General features: G+C 43.6%; 1 protein-coding gene across 3 annotated transcripts in view; it reads right to left on the reverse strand.

Moving 5' to 3' along the window:
* xylb (xylulokinase homolog (H. influenzae)) overlaps positions 1–18,443 on the reverse strand; it is a 287,142-nt gene that overhangs the window by 196,743 nt on the left and 71,956 nt on the right. For all 3 annotated transcript variants that reach the window (XR_013889542.1, XM_080213346.1, XM_080213354.1), the window contains exon 15: positions 17,950–18,046. Coding sequence is in view for 2 of the 3 variants with exons in the window: in XM_080213346.1 (XP_080069472.1) it covers positions 17,950–18,046 (97 nt within the window). In the remaining variant the exon portion in view is untranslated. The remainder of the gene's footprint in view (positions 1–17,949; positions 18,047–18,443) is intronic.

An 18,443-nucleotide genomic window follows, 5' to 3' on the forward strand; every position in this document is an offset into this window, starting at 1 on the left:
GACATGTACCAAACGACTCAAGAACAGCCTTTTCCCTGCTACCATCAGACTTTTGAATGATCCTATTATATATGAAGTTGATATTTCTCTTCACCTTATCAGTAACTGTAACACTACATTTTGCACCCCGTCCTTTCGTTCTCCCCGATGTACTCTACGAACGGTATGCTTTGTCTGTATAACGTACAAGAAACAATACTTTTCACATATCCCAGTACATGTGATAATAATAAATCAAATCAAATCAATGTTACCCCATGCTATACGGCCTGTCGAACTTTCTGTATTTCAGATGTTGGCTGGCTAGTTTATCATTATAGAGTTTACTGCATTCTGCTTTCTCAAACAATTTTGTTAAAGCGTTGACTTTCCAATACAACAACCACAGGCAAAGATGTTTGTATGATAATGGTCAGAATCCCTGCTTTCTCCTCACCTCATTTAGCATTTAGGATGCATACCCATTAGGGTCTGTTTTATTTTCATCTATTAAGTTCCACCAAAGTTTCCGATACCACTCGCTTATCTGTCTGTAGCTATCTTTCTAACAATACTACTGCCACTTCTTATAAACACTTTCTCATCATATTCTTTCACGAAAATCAAAAGAAAGAAGGTTTGCATTTTTATTGCGCCTTACATGATCTCAGGATGTTCAACACGCTTTACAGTCATGGAAATGCTTTTGAAGTGAAGGCACTGTTGCAACAACTTGACAGACAATTTTGCAGAACAAGCAACCACAAAGAGCAATGTGGTAATGACCAGATAACCTGTTTTTCAGTGATACTGAATGAGGGATAAATATCAGCCAGGACTAATTGATACAAAATGTTCATTTTTGATGTGGTTTACTTTTTCACCTCTGTAGTTACCAGCAGCAAGCCTCACTAACGTTCCCCTCCTGGACCTCAGTCACTGAAGTCAATTTAACACGCTTACTCGTCACTCCAACTGGGATCAAATAGAGCAGGGATTGGACATCAAGCATCCTTGTTGCTTAGGGCTGATCTTATAGAGGTCTATAAAATAATGAGGGGCATAGATCAGCTAGATAGTCAACATCTTTTCCCAAAGGTAGAGGAATCTAAAACTAGAGGGCATAGGTTTAAGACGAGAAGGGAGAGATACAAAAGGGTCCAGAGGAGCAATTTTTTCACACAGAGGATGGTGAATGCCTGGAAAAGGCTGCCAGAGATAGTAGTAGAGGCGGGTACAATTTTGTGTTTTGAAAAACATTTAGACAGTTACATGGGTAAGATGGCTTTAGAGGGATATGGGCCAAATGTGGACAATTGGGACTAACTTAAAAAAAGGGCAGCATGGACAAGTTGGGCCAAAGAGCCTTTTTCCATGCTGAAAACCTCTATGATTGTATTACTCAGGTAAATACTGAGCAAAAAAAAAGAACTGGACAGGGAGTTTTAAGGTATTGTAAATCAACAAAAATAGTTGTGGGCGAAGAAATACAACTTTATATAAAGCCTTAATATTAAAGGAACAAAAACTATGCATGCACAAAATAATTAATCGATCATGCTTCTTTTGAAAACAATTTGGAAAATGAAAAATTGGGACCCATTTAAAGTTTAAAATTTTAAAAGTTTATTTATTAGTGTCACAAGTAGGCTTACATTAACACTGCAATGAAGTTATTGTGAAAATCCCCACCACACTCCAGCACCTGTTTGGGTACACTGAGGGAGAATTTAGCATGGCTAATCCACCTAACCAGCACGTCTTTCGGACTGTGGGAGGAAACTGGAGCACCCGGAGGAAACCCATGAAGACATGGGGAGAATGTGCAGAGTCCACACAGACAATGATCCAAGCCGGGAGTCGAACTTGGGTCCCTAGCACTGTGAGGCAGCAATGCTACCCATTGTGCCATCGTGTTACCCCACGGTTGATTTAACTGATCACTGGTTGATTTAACAAGCTGCACATTCCGATGGGGGTAAGAAAAGACACATCCAAGGCATTTTTACTTTTCTTCTTCAAGCTTTACATAGCGTAACTAACTGTACGAATGCTGATCAAGCCTGTCCCATGTCTCTTAGCTTGGATTTCTTGTGCCATCGCTGTCTCAGCACCCAAAATTCAATCAAGCTGCTTGGGGAAGAAGGAAAAGAAAAGGAACAAGCTGTGCCGACAACAATTCTGCATAAAGACACAGGTCAGAAAGTAGCCGTGAACCAGCTGACCTTGGTCTACATCTAGGCACAGTATGGCATTCATATATCTGCCAGACACACCATCTAATATGCATTAGCAATCTGTGCAGGTAACAGTGCCAACATTCATGGAATATTTTTGAAAAAACAAATTAATCAAACGTACTATGAGGAAGATTCTCCTGAATGATGTGGAGGAGAATGTGAAAAGGGATTGTGTAGGATTGAGGCAAGTGCTGTGAAAGATGACTCAATCCAAGCTTCCTCAGAATTATAGTCCTGTAATTTACACAACCTCCTCTGCTTTTCCTCAACATTTAAAGACAATGCCCCCATCATTACTTAAGGCAATAAACTCAATATCACATTTGACTTTACTCAGTCAAAGGTTAATGTCTATTAGAAATTTGCCTCTTAATTTTTTTTATAGTTGACATTCATAGAATCCCTAATACTGAAGGAGGCCATTCGGCCCATCAAGACTGCACCAACAACAATCCCACCCTATCCCCGTAACCCCACATATTTATGCTGCTAACCCCCCCAAAATTAGGGTCAATTTAGCGTGAAGTGTGGCAGGAAACTGGAGCACCCAAAGGAAACCCATGCAGACACTGGGAGAATGTGCAAATTCCACACAGATAGTGACCCAAGCCAGGAATCGAACCCAGGTCCCTGGTGCTGTGGGGCAGCATGCTAAGCACTGTGCCACTCATTTTCTCGTACGTCTATTGTTTGGAAGACTCTGATCAGTGCCATACAAAGTTGTTTTTTGTCCAAGAATAGGAACACCGGAACAGGAGCAAACCATTCAGCCTGTTCTGGAATCTAGTTCCATATACCTGCTTTGCACCATTCCCCGTAATATCTTTGATTAATAAAAATCTTTAACCTCAAATGCAAAATTCTCAATTGCTCTGCCATCAATTGCTGTTTGCAGCAAAAAAGCCACACACTTCTACCACCATTCGTATGTCCAGGAGTTTCTTACTTTCATTCCTTAAATCACTGGTTCCAATTTTTTGACCAGCCCTAGATTTCCCAACAAACATAAATAGTTTCTGTCTATCTACTCTATCTGTTCCCTGTTAAAATCCTGAGAGCCTCAACTAAATCACTCCTAAATTCCAGAGAATGCAACCCTACTTTGTATAAAAGTATAAAAGTCAAACCTTTGTTATCTCTAGACTCATAGAAACATAGAAACTAGAAGCACGAGTAGGCCATTCAGTCCTTCGAGCCGGTTCCGTCATTCATTCTGATCACGGCTGATCACCAAATTCAATATCCTGATCCCGCCTTCCTCTCATATCCCTTGATCCCTTTAGCCCCAAGAGCTACATCTAAATTCTTCTTGAAATCAGATGACATTTTGGCCTCAACAACTTTCTGTGGTAGCAAATTCCACATATTCACCACCCTCTGGGTGAAGAAAATTCTCCTCACCTCAGTTATAAAAGGTTTACCCCTTTTTCTCAAACTATGACCTCTAGTTTTGGGCACCCTCACCATTGGGAATATTCTTTCTGAATCTTTCCTTTATACTCCTGTTAGAATTTTATAAGTTTCTATGAGATTGGTGTAACAAATTGTCCCTAAATTATTCTCCCCTTAATCTGGTTTCCAATGGGGGTACCATAAGCATAGACATGGGTCAAGGACGGAGGAGGAAAAACACATTGTTAAGATGGCGGCGTGGGCTCATTGGGCCGAAGGGCCTGTTTCCCGTGCTGTGTTGTTCTTTGTTCCTTGAGATCCCCTCTCACCCTTAAACTCCAGTGAATATAACCCTAACCCAACTTAGTCTCTCCTCATGTGACAGACCTGCCATCCCAGGAATTAGCCTGGTAAACCTTCACTGTTAAATGACCTGACTATTACAACACGCTCCTGCTGCTCTCCAACATTCTACCCATACTTTGTAAACTTCAGGTCAACCAAAACTGCGGCTCATACTCAACTAGCACTAAACCCTGTTCACCCTTAACTCTGTACTCACTGACGTACAAACCCTCTCGCAGTCTCGCCCCTCCTTATAACCTCTTCCAGACCCACAACCCTCTGAGATAGCTAAGTTAGCTTTGGCCCCTGGAGCATTTTCTAACTTAAATGTCACCACCATTACTAGGTGGTCGTACTAGGGCTGCTCTTGGATGTTCGAGAGTAGCCTAGTGCTTCATGTCGTTAGTGTGCGCTTAAACTGGACCAACTGACGGGCAACATGGCAGCTCAGTGACTATCACTGTCTACTGTGCAGACACATGGATTTGGGCCGGTGTCTGTGGGAGTTTGCACATTCTCCCCGTGCTTGCGTGGGTTTTCTCCGGGTGCTCCGGTTTCCTCCGGGTGCTCCGGTTTCCTCCCACACCCCAAAGATGTGCTATTAGGCTGATTGGAGGTAATAAATTGTCCCTAAATTAGTTTCCCTCAGTGTGGAATGCCATAATCATAGATAAGGGTCATGGGTGGAGGGAGGACTGGCAACGTTAAATTGCGGCACGGGCTCGTTGGGCTGAAGGTTTCCCAGGCTGTTTTTGTTCTTTATTAGTGGCTGTGCTTTCAAATGCTGAAGCTCCAAACTCTGGAATGCCTGCCCTTCTACCTCTCCACTTCACTTTCCTCCTTTAAGACGTTCCTAAAGCCCGCAATTTTGAACGAGATTTTGATCATCTTGCCTTGATCCAAACTTTCATTCCTAAGGGAGAATTCCCAGCTCTGGAAACCCGAACTTTAGAAATAGAGTCATAGAGGTTTCCTTCGGCCCAACTTGTCCATGTCGCCCTTTTTTTAACCTAAGCTAGTCCCAATTGCCTGCGTTTAACCCATATTCCTCTATACCCACCTTACCCATGTAACTGCCTAAATGCTTTTTAAAAGACAAAATTGTACCCACCTCTAATATTGCCTCTGGCAGCTCATTCCAGACACTCTCCACCTGGCACCTGCAGTATCATTTTGGTGGGGTCTGGGCGGCAGGCTGGATTAGAAGTCAAGCTCATCGGCCCCAAAATGGATGCAAAAGCTTATGTTTTATTCATTCATGGGTCATGGGCGTCATTGGCTGGCCAGCATTTATTGCCTATCCATAATTGTCCAAGGGCAGTTGAGAGTCAACTACATTGCTGTAGCTCTGGAGTCATATGTAGGCCAGACTGGGTAAGGACAGCAGATTTCCTTCCTTAAAGGGCAGGAATGAACCAGATGGATTTTTCCGACAATCAACAATGGTTTCATGGTCATCAGTAGATTCTTAATTCCAGATATTTTTTACCAAATTTAAATTCCATCTGCCGTGGCAAGGTTCAAACCTGGGCCTCTAGAACATCCGCTGAGTTTCGGGATTAATAATCTAGCAATAATACCACTGGGCCATCAGCTCCCCTGCCAGGTACAGAGACAGCTTGGGAAGAAGATCTTCCCTTAGTTGGCCAGCCAACTAAGTTGCCAGTAGCGGATTTCACGGCTGTTTCCGGGGATTGTCGATTGTGTTCACACAAGGTCCAGGTTTCTTGGCCTACCAAAATCCCACTTTAGTGGACGCAGCTGGTGATTTATTTGACTTTTGATACGGTGAAAAGTTGAGGCTGCAACACAGATTCTTGCAGGACACCATTACATACATTCTGCCAGCTGAAGGACCTGCCTATTAACCTTGCACTTTGTCCCTGCCGTTTAGTCAATTTCCTGGTTAATGTTTTGCCTGCAACTGCATGGACATCAACTTTGGCTAACTCTCATAGTTAGGAGGGAGACTTGCAGACAGTGGTGTTCCCATGCATCTGTTAGCCATGTCCTTCTAGGTGGTCAAGGTTGCTGGTTTGGGAAGTGCTGATGAAGGAGCCTTGGTGAGTTATTGCCACATGAGTTGTAAATGCTATACACTGCTGCTGTCACTGTGCAACAGTGGTGGAGGGAGTGAATGTTTAGGATGATGCATGGGATGGAGTCAAGCAGGGTGTTTTGTTCAAGATTGTGTCAAGCTTCTAGAGTATTTTTGGAGCCATACTCAAGGGAAAGCATTCCATAACATTCCTATTTGTGCCTTGTAGATGGTGGACAGACTTTGAAGAGTCAGGTAATGAATTACTCGGCATAGAATTCCCAGCCTCTGACCTTCTCTTGTAGCTACAGTTTTTATATAGCTAGTCAATTCAGTTTCTGGTCAATTTAAGTCCCAAGGATGACGATAATGGGGAATTCAGCCATGGTAATGCCAATAAATGTCATGGGAAGATGTTTAGATTTTCTCTTGTTGGGAATTATTTCATTATCTGGCACTTGGGTGTTGCAAAATTTACATGCCATTTATTAGTCTAATCCCAAATGTTGTCCATGTCTTGCCACAAATTGAACAGGCTGCTTATGGTACTAAATGTTGTGCAATTATCAGTTAACACCTCCGCTTCTGAATTTATGATAAAGGGAAAGTTATTGATGAAGTAGTTGATGACTGTTGGACCTAGGGCACTCCTGCAGATGATTGGCTTCCAACAATCACAACCGTCTTCCTTTATGCTAGGTGACCCCAACCATTGGAGAGGTTTCCCCTGATTCCCATTGCCTTCAGTTTTGCTCAGGCTACTTGATGCCACACTCAGTCAAACGCTGCCTCGATGTCAAAGGCAGTCACTCTCATTGCAAAATATGCCCTTGATTCATTGAAGAGAGGTCCTGATAGAGCTTTATAGAAGTTGGGTGAGGTCACAGGTGGAGTACTGTGTGCAGTTCTGGTCACATTATAGGAAGGACATGAATTCACTACATGGGGTGCAGAGAAGATTCACCAGGATGCTGCCTGGGATGGAACATTTAAGTTATAAAGAGAGGCTGTGTAGGCTTGGGTTGTTATTTCTGGAGCAGAGAAGACAGAGGGGCGACTTAATCGAAGTGTTCAAGTCTATGAGGATAAGGAGCAACTGTTCCCCTTAGTTGAAGGGTCAGTTATGAGGGGACACAAGTTAAAAGTGAGGGGTGGGAGGTTTAGAGGGGATTTGAGGAGACGGTCTGGAATGCAGTGCCTGGCAAGGTGGTAGAGGCAGATGCCTCACATCCTTTAAAAACTAGCCAGATGAATACTTGGCATGCCATAACATTCATCGCCAAATAGTCAATATGTTTTTCCAAAGGTAGGCGAGTCTAAAACTAGAGGGCATAGGTTTAAACGGAGAGGGAAGAGATACAAAAGGGTCTAGAGGGACAATTTTTTCACGCAAAGGGTGGTGAGTGTCTGGAACAAGCTGCCAGAGATAATAATGGAGGTGGGTACAATTTTGCCTTTTAAAAAGCATTTTGACAGTTACCTGGGTAAGTTGGGTATAGAGGGATATGGGTCAATCGTGGGCAATTCAGACTAGCTTAGAGGTTAAAAAAAGGGGCGGCATGGACAAGTTGGGCCAAAGGGCCTGTTTCCTTGCTGTAAACCTCTATCACTCAATGACTAAAGGACAAGTGCTAGAAAATGGGATTTGGTGTGGAGGTTAGGGCCTTTCATGCATTGATGCAGACTCAATGGGCCAAAGGGCCTTCTCTTCTGCACTGTTGTGTTCTGCGAGTCCTGTTTTTCACCAGGGAATAAAAGTTACTATAACCCATGATGCCTTTTCAGTGTTTTTTATTAATGCAATAATCTAAATTATGTGAATCTCTGTTTATAAATACAGTGAGTGAATGAGTGCATGAGTGCGAGTGAGTGTGGGAGTGAGTGAGTGAGTGCGTGTGAGCATGCACGCGTGTGTGGCGAGCTAGCGAGCAAGTGAGTGCTGTGTGTGTTCACTGTACCAGTGGGATGTGTTAATTATTTGAGAAATCAGAGAGAGAAAGCGGGGAGTTATGGACCAGTTAGCCTAACATCTGTTGTCGGGAATTTGCTAGTGTCTGTAATTAAGGATAGGGTGACTGAACACCTTGACAATGTTCAGCTGATTGGAAAAAGCCAGCGTGAATTTCTAAAGGGTACATTACACCTAACAAACCTGATTGGATTTTTCAATGAAATGACGGAAGTGGTTGACCGGGAATATCTTATGGATGTTATTTAGATAGGTTTTTGTAAGTTATTTGATAAAGTCTGGCATTATGCGGCAGCATTGCAATGTATCACCATTCCTTCACTATTGCTGGGTCAAAATCCTGGAATTCTTAAACAGCAGTGTGGGTATGCCTACTGCAGCGATTCAAAAAGGTTACTCACCACCACCTTCTCAAAAGCAATTAGTGATGAGTGACAAATGCTAGCCTTAGCAGTGACATCCATGTCCCATGAAAGAATAATTTTCAAAAAAATCCATTTAGCTGAAACCGGGTGAAATATAAAATGGAGCAATTCATATATCCAGTCGGATCCTTGCTTCCCCCACAGTTGCATCCAGGTATTTTTTGAATGATTCTGGGATTTTTGCCTCCTTTGCAAGATTTCCTGATTATCAATCTTAAAACTCTTTTATTAGTTTCAATCTAGATGTTTTATTCTACTCCACGGTTATTGTTCTCCAAGTCGTGCTGCAGCTACGATTTTGTGGACATTTTCTGGGTCTTTTGCAAATATCAGATGAAGATAAACATCACTTCTCATGGCTTCTTTGACACGCTGGGTCAGCAAGGAGTCATGCCTTACATTTAGAAACTCTTGACCCAAATCCCCTAGGGTTACTCTGTTTATATTAAGTTAATTGAAGTCTCCTATTAAAATAAATTACTTGTTCTCACATGCATATGCTTTCCATTGCTCCATCTTGAAAACTATTCTCTTGTGCTGACCTTGTGGTCTGTAACATATCCCTGGAGCTAGCTTGATTTTTTAGAGCATTCCACCTCATTTTGTAGATTTCTACCTTCCTTATAAAACATCTTTTATCTCTCAAGTATCCCTGGAATAGAGCACTGAACCATCAGTTTTTAGTTCACTGTATTTTTTGAAAGCTCTGCATATCCCGTGATGTTGTATTGATTTCCATCCTGTGAGTTTAACCATGTTTCTGGTTCCCTGAGTACACATTAACCTAAACACTGCTGCACAAGTTCCAACTGCTGGCAACAATGGCAAATGCTACCCAACAGCAACCCATCCATCCCCACAGCCCCAGGCTCCCTTCACCCACCTGTCACAGTATGGTCTGCACCACCTGAGCTCCAAAGGAAAAGGATGAGTTGTAATGGTTTAAAAAACTGTCAATTTTCATCATTGGCTAAGAGGTTCAACATGTAATAAATGATTCACAAATCACAGACTTGTTACGGTGCAGAAAGACGCTATTTGGTTGATCGTGTCTGCACTGGCTCTCCAAATGAGCATCATGACTTAATGCCATCTTCCTGGCTTTTCCCCCTACCCCTGCAACTTGTTTCTATTCAAATAATTATCTAATGCCCTCTTGAATGCGTCGATTGAACCTGCCACTATTACACATTTAAACAGTGCATTCCAGACCCAAACCTCTTACTGTGTGGAAAAGCTTTTTTCTCATTGTATTTATTTCATTTGCAAACCACTTTAAATCTGTGCCCAGTCGTTCATTTTCCTTTTACACGCAAGAACAGTTTCCCCCCCAACTACTGTGTCTGGACCCTTCATGATTTTGAACATCTCTATCAAATCTCCTCTTAGCCTTCTTCTCTCCAAAGAGAATAGACTCGACCTCTCCAATCTATCCTCATAACTGAAGTTTCTCATCCCTGGCACCATTCTTGTAAACTTCATCTGCACTCTCTCCAATGTATTTGCATCCTTCCTATAGCGTGGCACCCAGGACTATCCACAGTACTCTAGCTGAGGTCTGACTAGTGTCCTATACATGTTCAGTACAACTTTGTCAAAGTCATCTGGACTTGAAACTTCAGCCCTTTTCTCTCCTCCCAGATGCTGCCAGACATGCTGAGATTTTCCAGCATTTTTTTCTTTTGGTTTCAGATTCCAGCATTAACAATAATTTGCTTTTATTCAGTACAACTTTCTTGTTCTTGTGCTTTTATGTCCCTATTGATAAAACCTAAGATGTTGTACGCTTTATTAACTGTTCTCTCCAGCTGCCCTGTCACCTTTAATGACTTACTTAGCAGTAACAACAAATTCTTACATTTACATAGTGCCTTTAACAAGCAAAGAATTCCATAGGAACACAATCAGGCAGAAAAATGGCAGTAAGCCAAAGAAGAACACATTAATGCAGATGTCTAAAATCTTGGCCATAGGTAAACTTTAATGAGGTTCTTAAGAGAGGAAACAGGTAATGGGGAAAGCTGTGGGGAAATGGATTTGGAGAGATTTAGGGAGCAAATTCCATGGCTTAGACCCCAGTTGGCTAACGGCAGGGCCACCCATGATGAGCTGAGCAAAATGCATGTGCGAGTGTGCATGTGCGGGCATGCGTGTGTTTGTTTGTGTGTGTGCATGTGTCGTGGGTGGCGAGACATAAGGTGAAATGTGCAAGCAATAATTTATAATTTTTTAATTATTTACTTATTAGTGTCACAAGTAGGCTTACATTAATGCTGCAATGAAGTTACTGTGAAAATCCCCTAGTCCCCACATTCCAGCACCTATTTGGGTATACTGAGGGAGAATTTAGCATAGAATCATAGAATCATACGGTGCAGAAGGCCATTCGGTCCATCAAGTCTGTACCAACCACCATCATACCCAGGCCGTACCCCCCATAACCCCTTGCATTTACCCTAGCTAGTCCCCCTGACACTAAGGGTCAATTTAGCATGGCCAATCTACCTAACCTGCACAGCTTTGGACTGTGGGAGGAAACCAGAGCACCCAGAGGAAACCCACGCAGACACAGGGAGAATGTGCAAATTCCGCACAGACAGTGACCCAAGCTGGGAATCGAACACGGGTCTTGTCACTGGCAGGCAGCAGAGCTAACCACTGTGCCACCGTGCCACCCAACAAAGAATTATCAGAGGGTTGTAAGGCTGGTGGAAAGACAGAAACAGGGTGTGGCGAGGATTTGAATACGAGGATGAGAATTCTAATCTTGAGGAGTCTGTGCAACAGCAACCAACATAGGCCAGTGAGACTCAAATGATGGGTGAATGGGACTTTTGCAAATTAGGATATAAGCTGCAGTGTTTTGGAAGCTTAAGTTTACAGAGAGTTGAAGATGAGCAGCCAGCCAGGACAGCATTGAAACAGTACAAGATATTTGTAGGAAAGCTTAGAAGTAGTCCCAGAGTGAAAGTACTAAACTGGAGGAAGGCTAACTATGACAGTATTAGGCAGGAGCTAGGCAATGTAGACTGGGGATGGCTGTTTGAGGGTAAATCCACATCCGATATGTGATAGTCTTTTAAAAGTCAATTGTTACCAATTCAGGACAAGTGTGTCCCTGTAAAAATGAAGGATAAAGATGGCACGATTCAGGAATCCTGGATGACAAGAGTGATCATGAGCTTAGTGAATAAGAAGGAGGAAGCATACATAAATTTCAGGAAATTGAAAATGGATAAGGCTCTTGAAGAATACAAAGATTGCAGGAAAGAGCTTAAAAAGGGACTTAGAAGGGCAAAAAGGGGCTGTGAAATGTCCCTGGCAAGCAGAATTAAGGAGAATCTCAAGGATTTTTATGCATATGTAAGGAGGAAGAGAGTAGCTAAGGAAAGTGTAGATCTACTCAAGGATAGTGGAGGGACTTTGTGTGTGGAGCCAGATGAAGTAGGTGAGGTGCTTAACGAGTACTTTGCATTGGTATTCACAAAGGTGAAGGACGTGTTGGATGGTGAGTGTAGAAGGAAGGATGTTGACATTGTAGGACATGTTGAAATTAAAAGGGAGGAGGTTTTGAAAAACATAAAGGTGAACAAGTCCCCAGGGCCGGATAGGGTCTACCGCAGAATACTGAGAGAGGCAAGGGAAGAAACTGCTTTGGCAAAAATCTTTGAATCCTCTTTTGCCACAGGTGAGGTCTGAGAGAATGGGAAAATAGCTAACATTGTTCCTCTGTTTAAGAAGGGCAGAAGAGACAATCTGGGAAATTACCGGCCTGTGAACCTTACATCAGTGGTGAGAGATTATTGGAGAAGATTCTTAGGGATAGGATGTACTCACAGCTGGAAGAGAATAGGCTTATTAGCAATAGGCAGCATGGTTTTGTGAAGGGGAGATCGTCTCCCACAAACTTGATTGAGTTCTTTGAAGAAGTGACAAGAAAAATTGACCAGGGCAGGGCAGTGGCTGTTGTATACATTGACTCTAGTAAAGTCATCGATAAGGTTCCTCATGGCAGGCTGATACAGAAGGGAACTCATATGGGATCCAAGTTGAGCTGGTAAGATGGATACAAAACTAGCTTGGGCATAGAAAACAGAGAGTAGCAGTGGAAGGGTACTTTTCTAACTGGAGGTCTGCTACAAGCAGTGTTCCACAAGGATCAGTGCTGGGGCCTCTGTTGTTTGTAAGATATATAAATGATTTGAAGGAAAATGTAGGTGGTCTGATTAGTGAATTTGCAGACGAAACAAAAATTGGGGGATAGTGGATAGTGAGGAGAATTGTCAGATACAGCAGGATATAAATCAGCTGGAATCCTGCGCCAAAAGATGGCAGATGGAATTTAACCCAACAAACGTGAGGTGACGCGATTTGGATGGTCTACAGCAGAAGCAAAGTATACAGTAAATGGTAGAGCCCTTAGAAATATTAGCATACAGAGGGATCTAGGCATGTAGATCCACAGTTCCCTGAAAGTGACAACTACTCAGACAGACAAGGTGGTCAAGAAAGCATACGGTATGCTAGCCTTCAACGGTCAGGCCGCCGAGTATAGGAATTGGAAAATCATGTTGCAATTGTATAAGACTTTGGTTAGGCCACATCTGGAGTATTGCGTACAATTCTGGTCGCCACACTACCGAAAAGATATTGATGCATTGGAAAGGGTGCAGAAGACATTTACCAGGATGTTGCTTGGTTTGGAGGATGTGGAAAATGAAGAAAGGTTAAAGAAACTTGGATTGTTTTCATTGGTGCCTCGTAGGACGAGGGGGGGGGGGGAATGTGATGGAGGTTTGCAAGACTATGACAGGCTTGGATCGAGTGGATAGTCAGTCTTTTTCCTAGGGTTGAAGGATCAATTACTCGGGGGTATAGGCTGAAAGTGAGAGAGGGAAAGAAATGTAAGGGGCAAGTTTTCCACACACAAGATGATGAATGCCTGAATCACGCTGCCGGAGGAGGTGGTGGAAGCAGATTCTACAACAGCTGGATAGAGACATGCATAGGCAGGAAATAGAGGGCTATGGACCAGGTAGAGGCAAGAAAATATGAGATTAGAGAGGCATCTGTGTCGACACAGACATGGTGGGCCAAAGGGCCTGTTCCTGTGCTGTACTGTTCTTTGTTCTTGTTAAGTTTTATGGTAATAAATGTGTTGATGAGGATTTCAGCAGCAGATGGACTGAGGCAGGGGTGGAGAAAAGCAATATTAGGATGCTGAACGCAGACTGTCTTGGTGATGGAAAGGATACGAGTGCCGAAACTCAGCTAAGGGTCAAATAGGACACTTCAGCCAGAGACAGCAACCAGAGGGATGGACAGATTCTGTGATTAGGGAACACAGTTTATGACAAGGACAATGGCTTCCTCTCTATCTGCATATAAGGGATCCTCTTCCTGCAAACTGTACGGTGATTATTGCACAGAAACAAACACACACGCAGTTGAGCCTGTACATGTAACTACATCTGTAACAATCACGCATTTACTCAAGGTGTCAGATTATCAAACTGACGCGCTGAGATATGAACGAAGAAACTCAATTGCCTTTGGAGAAGTAGACTGAAGCTCTCGGATAGTCATTGACTGCACCCTTGTGGTAGATAGAAACTTCTGCATCCGTATTGCTGACTCGTGTGGTTGGATTCATGTTGCCTGCTTTCTTTTGGGAGTTATCACAATTTTGACAGGTTTGATTAATTTTCAATAACCCGAACCACTGAATAATTCTGACTTTTAGAAACAGATTTTCATTACGCCGGCTGAAATCCACTGTCATCAACTTGAGCTTGATTTGAGGATGACTTGCAACTTCAGCTGAATACACTGCACGACTAGCCAAAATTTTCACCTCTTAACATAAGAACATAAGAAATAGGAGCAGGAGTAGGCCATCTAGCCCTTCGAGCCTGCCCCGCCATTCAATAAGATCATGGCTGATCTGTCGTGGCTCAGTTCCACTTTCCTGCCCTCTCCCCATAACCCTTAATCCCCTCGCTTATCAAGAACCCATCAACCCGCTTCTTAAAAATATTTAGCGAGGCAGCCTCCACCACTTCAACGGGCAGAGAATTCCAGAGATTCACCACCCTTTGAGTGAAGAAGTTCCTCCTCAACTCCGTTCTAAACCGCCCCCCCTTTATCTTGAGGCTGTGCCCCCTAGTCCTACTGTCTTTTTTGAGCAGGAAGAGTCTCTCCACCTCTATCCTATCCATCCCATTCATCATCTTATACGTCTCAATGAGATCACCCCTCATTCTTCTAAACTCTAACGAGTACAAGCCTAGTTTATTCAGCCTCTCCTCATAGCTCAACCCCCCTCAACTCCGGTATCAGCCTAGTAAACCTCCTCTGCACTCCCTCCAAGGCCAAAATATCCTTGCGCAGGTGCGGCGCCCAAAACTGCACATAGTACTCCAGCTGCGGCCTCACCAATGCCCTATCTTCCTCCATTTAATGGGCTAGCTTAGCAGTTTTAATCCTCCAGCTTACAAAACTTGCTGCAATTGTAAATTTACAGCAGAATTTGTGAAATGAGACAAATGCTAGCACTATGCCATTTTCCACTAAATATTGAACAAATGCAGCATTCAGACGTACAGCATGAAAATTTTACCAGAAGCTCATTTTCTCTATGTCAACAAATGCTAACAAGAAGATTGCAGAGACCATGCCAGGAGCAGCACCAGGCATACATAAAAATGAGGTGTCAACCTGGTGAAGCTACAGCACGGGACTACTTGCATGTCAAACAGCAGAAGCAGCATGTAGCTGACAGAGTTAAGTGACCCCACGACCCACAGATCAGATGTAAGATCTGCAGTCCTGCCACATCCAGTCATGAATGGTGGTGGACAATTAAACAACTCATTGGAGAAGCAGGCGCCACAAAAATCCGCATCCTCAATAATGGAGGAGCCCAGCACATCTGTGCAAAAGCTAAGGCTGAAGCACTGCAACCGTATTCAGGCGGAAGTGTCAAATGGATGATCCATCTCGGCCTCCTCCTGAGGTTCCCGGCATCACAGGTGCCAGTCTTCACCCAATCCGATTCACTCCACATGGCGGCACAGTGGCACAGTGATTAACACTGCTGCCTCACAGTGCTAGGAAACTGGGTTTGGTTCCCAGCTCCTGTCACTGTCTGTGCAGAGTCTGCACGTTCTCCCGAGTCAGTGTGGGTTTCCTCCGCCATCTTTGGCTTGTATGTCATTTTTTTTTAAATTCTCAGGTCTTATTTAAAATCCAATATTTTAATTTGATTTGATTTATTATTGTCACATGTATAAGTATACTACGAAAAGTATTGTTTCTTGCACACTATACAGATAATCTCCAAACTCTGTGGCTTGGGTCTCGGCTCCTCCCTCTGCGATTGGAGCCTAGACTTCCTAACCCACGGACCACAATCAGTAAGACTAAGCAACTACAGCTCCTCCACAACAATCCTCAGCTCCGCTGCCCTACAAGGCTTTTTCAGCCCCTTACCAAACTCCCTGTACACTTATGACTGTGGTGCCAAATTCCCTTCCAACTTGATTTTCAAGTTTGCTGACGACACCACTATAGTGGGTCGGATCTCAAACAATGATGAGACAGAGTAAAGGAAAGAAATAGAGAATGTGGTGAACTGATGTGGCATCTCTCCTGCAATGTCATCAAAATGGAGATTGTCATCATCGACTTCAGGAAGTGTAGTGGAGAACAGGCCCTGTCTACATCAATGGGGATAAAGTAGAAAGGGTCGAGAACTTCAAGTTTCTAGGTGTCCAGATCACCAACAACCTGTCCTGGTCCCCCAATGCCGCGCTACTGTCAAGAAAGCCCACCAATGTCTCTACTTTCTCAGAAGACTAAGGAAATTTGGCATGTCAGCTACAACTCTCACCAACTTTTACAGATGCACCATAGAAAGCATCATTTCTGGTGGTGTCACAGCTTGGTGTGGCTCCTGCTCTGTCCAAGACTGCAAGAAACTACAAAAGGTCATGAATGTAGCTCAGTCCATCACACAAATCAGCCTCCCAGCCATTGACACTGTCTACGCTTCCCACTGTCTCAGAAAAGCAACCAGCATAATCAAGGACCCCATGCATCCCGGACATACTCTCTCCCACCCTGTTCCGTCGCCAAAAAGATACAAAAGTTCGAGGCCACATACTAACCGACTCAAGAACAGCGTCTTCCCTACTGTTATCAGACTTTAGAATGGACCTACCTCATATAAAGTTGATCTTTCTCTAAACCCTAGCTATGACTGTAACACTACAGTCTGCACTCCATCCTTTCCTTCTCTATGAATGGTATGGAATTCACTACCACAGAACGCTGTTGAGGCCAAAACGTTGCACACAAAACGTGTCATAAAGACTCCACCACGGGGTACTTATGCTCGTGAATGTTAAATCCTATAATAAATATGCAAATAAACCCTGACCTCACTGTCCCTCATGCAGAGGTTTACTTAATATGTCATGGCTGTGGAACATCTTTAGGGAGATAGGTATAGGAGATAGTTTGATGCTTCAAGTATCAATAATTGAACAGGACAGTGGACATGGCAGGATGGTGACATGTGTCTCACTGTGCACAGGGAAAAAGGTTTGGACACACACTGTGCATGCAACTCTGACGTTGAGTCTTCAGAAACTATCGAAATTTCTGCCTCATCACGGTATCACAGCCAACCATGCCACCATGTAAAGGGCCTCATCCACAATCATATAGGTTTGCAGCATGGAAACAGGTCCTTCGGCCCAATTTGTGGGTGGCACGGTGGTACAGTGGTTAGCACTGCTGTCTCACAGAGCCAGGGACCCGAGTTCAATTCCAGCCTTGGGTGACTGTGTGGAGTTTCCATGTAATCTGTGGTTCCTGCACTTGCGTACGATTAACATCTAGAAAGCTGCTTGCAGCCCCAACGAGTAACAATGGGACAATGCACTGATTTGCCGGAAGATTTGACACAGGGAGTGGGATTTTACGGCCTCGCTCATCCCAAAACCATAAAATCCCCGCCCGAGGTCAATGGAGTTTTCCATTGTCCGTCCCTCGCCCGGTCCTGTGGTGGGCATGACGGTAAAATTCCAGCCCCAGGGAGTGAAGCCTCAGCTGGTAAATTAATAGATAGAATAGCTCTTCAAAGCTAATTGCAACACAAATTTATTGTTACAGCATAAGGATGCCTATGCAGGCTTTTGTGGTTGTGCTATTTAATTAAACCTGTATCAGAAGGATAGCCCTTGAGATCATTTTTATGCATCCTTCCCTGCCTTTTAATATAATCAAATGAACTTTAAACCAACTTTAAACACTGGAAACACAAAAGCTTTCCTTGCTGCCCTAGCCAATATTCTGCCGTCTACCAGTCAACAATGCAGAAATCCAAATCTACTTCAATTCTCACACTGTGCTTTATAGTGGTACAGTTATGGTTCAGCCACACCAGTACTAAAACAGTCCAAAGTGTTGCAAGTTTGTTTCTGTTGTTTTCAGAGTGCGCAAAACACATTTAAACGAATGCAGAATACTCCAACATATTAGATCATTCTAACTTACAGACTTCGAAGCCCAGCTTCTCAGCATATGCCCTTTTGGCCAGCATCTGTCCCTCTATCACTGCTCGGACCTCCACCTCTTTTGGAAACTGTGAAACCTACAACAGACAAGCAGACAAACAAGGACCCTTTAATTCATCTGGTTTTACAGAGACAGAATAGAAAGAAAAAACTAAGGAAGTATAATAAAAAATGAACAATACAACACCCCCAAAATCCTAGATGAAGGGCCCGATTTTACCAATTGGAGCCTAAGGGCAGGATCCGGGCGTAATATGGATGCGAGCCCAGAATCCTCGTTCCAGTGTGCCTCTACACTTCTTGACGTCTCCGATCCAATCGGCGCTGTGGGCAGGACTTAGTGCTGCCAGACCGTTCGGATCTCTGAACGGCACATGTGCCGTTCGAAAAAAATCGGAGGCAGGGCGCCCGGGCGCTGGGCTGGAGCACGCGGCTGTGGCAGTTTGTGCCTTCTTTACAGCTGAATGTTTCCGA

This window comes from Carcharhinus amblyrhynchos, chromosome 2 (assembly GCF_965287045.1).
Source record: "Carcharhinus amblyrhynchos chromosome 2, sCarAmb.v2.hapA, whole genome shotgun sequence".
Lineage (NCBI taxonomy): Eukaryota > Metazoa > Chordata > Chondrichthyes > Carcharhiniformes > Carcharhinidae > Carcharhinus > Carcharhinus amblyrhynchos.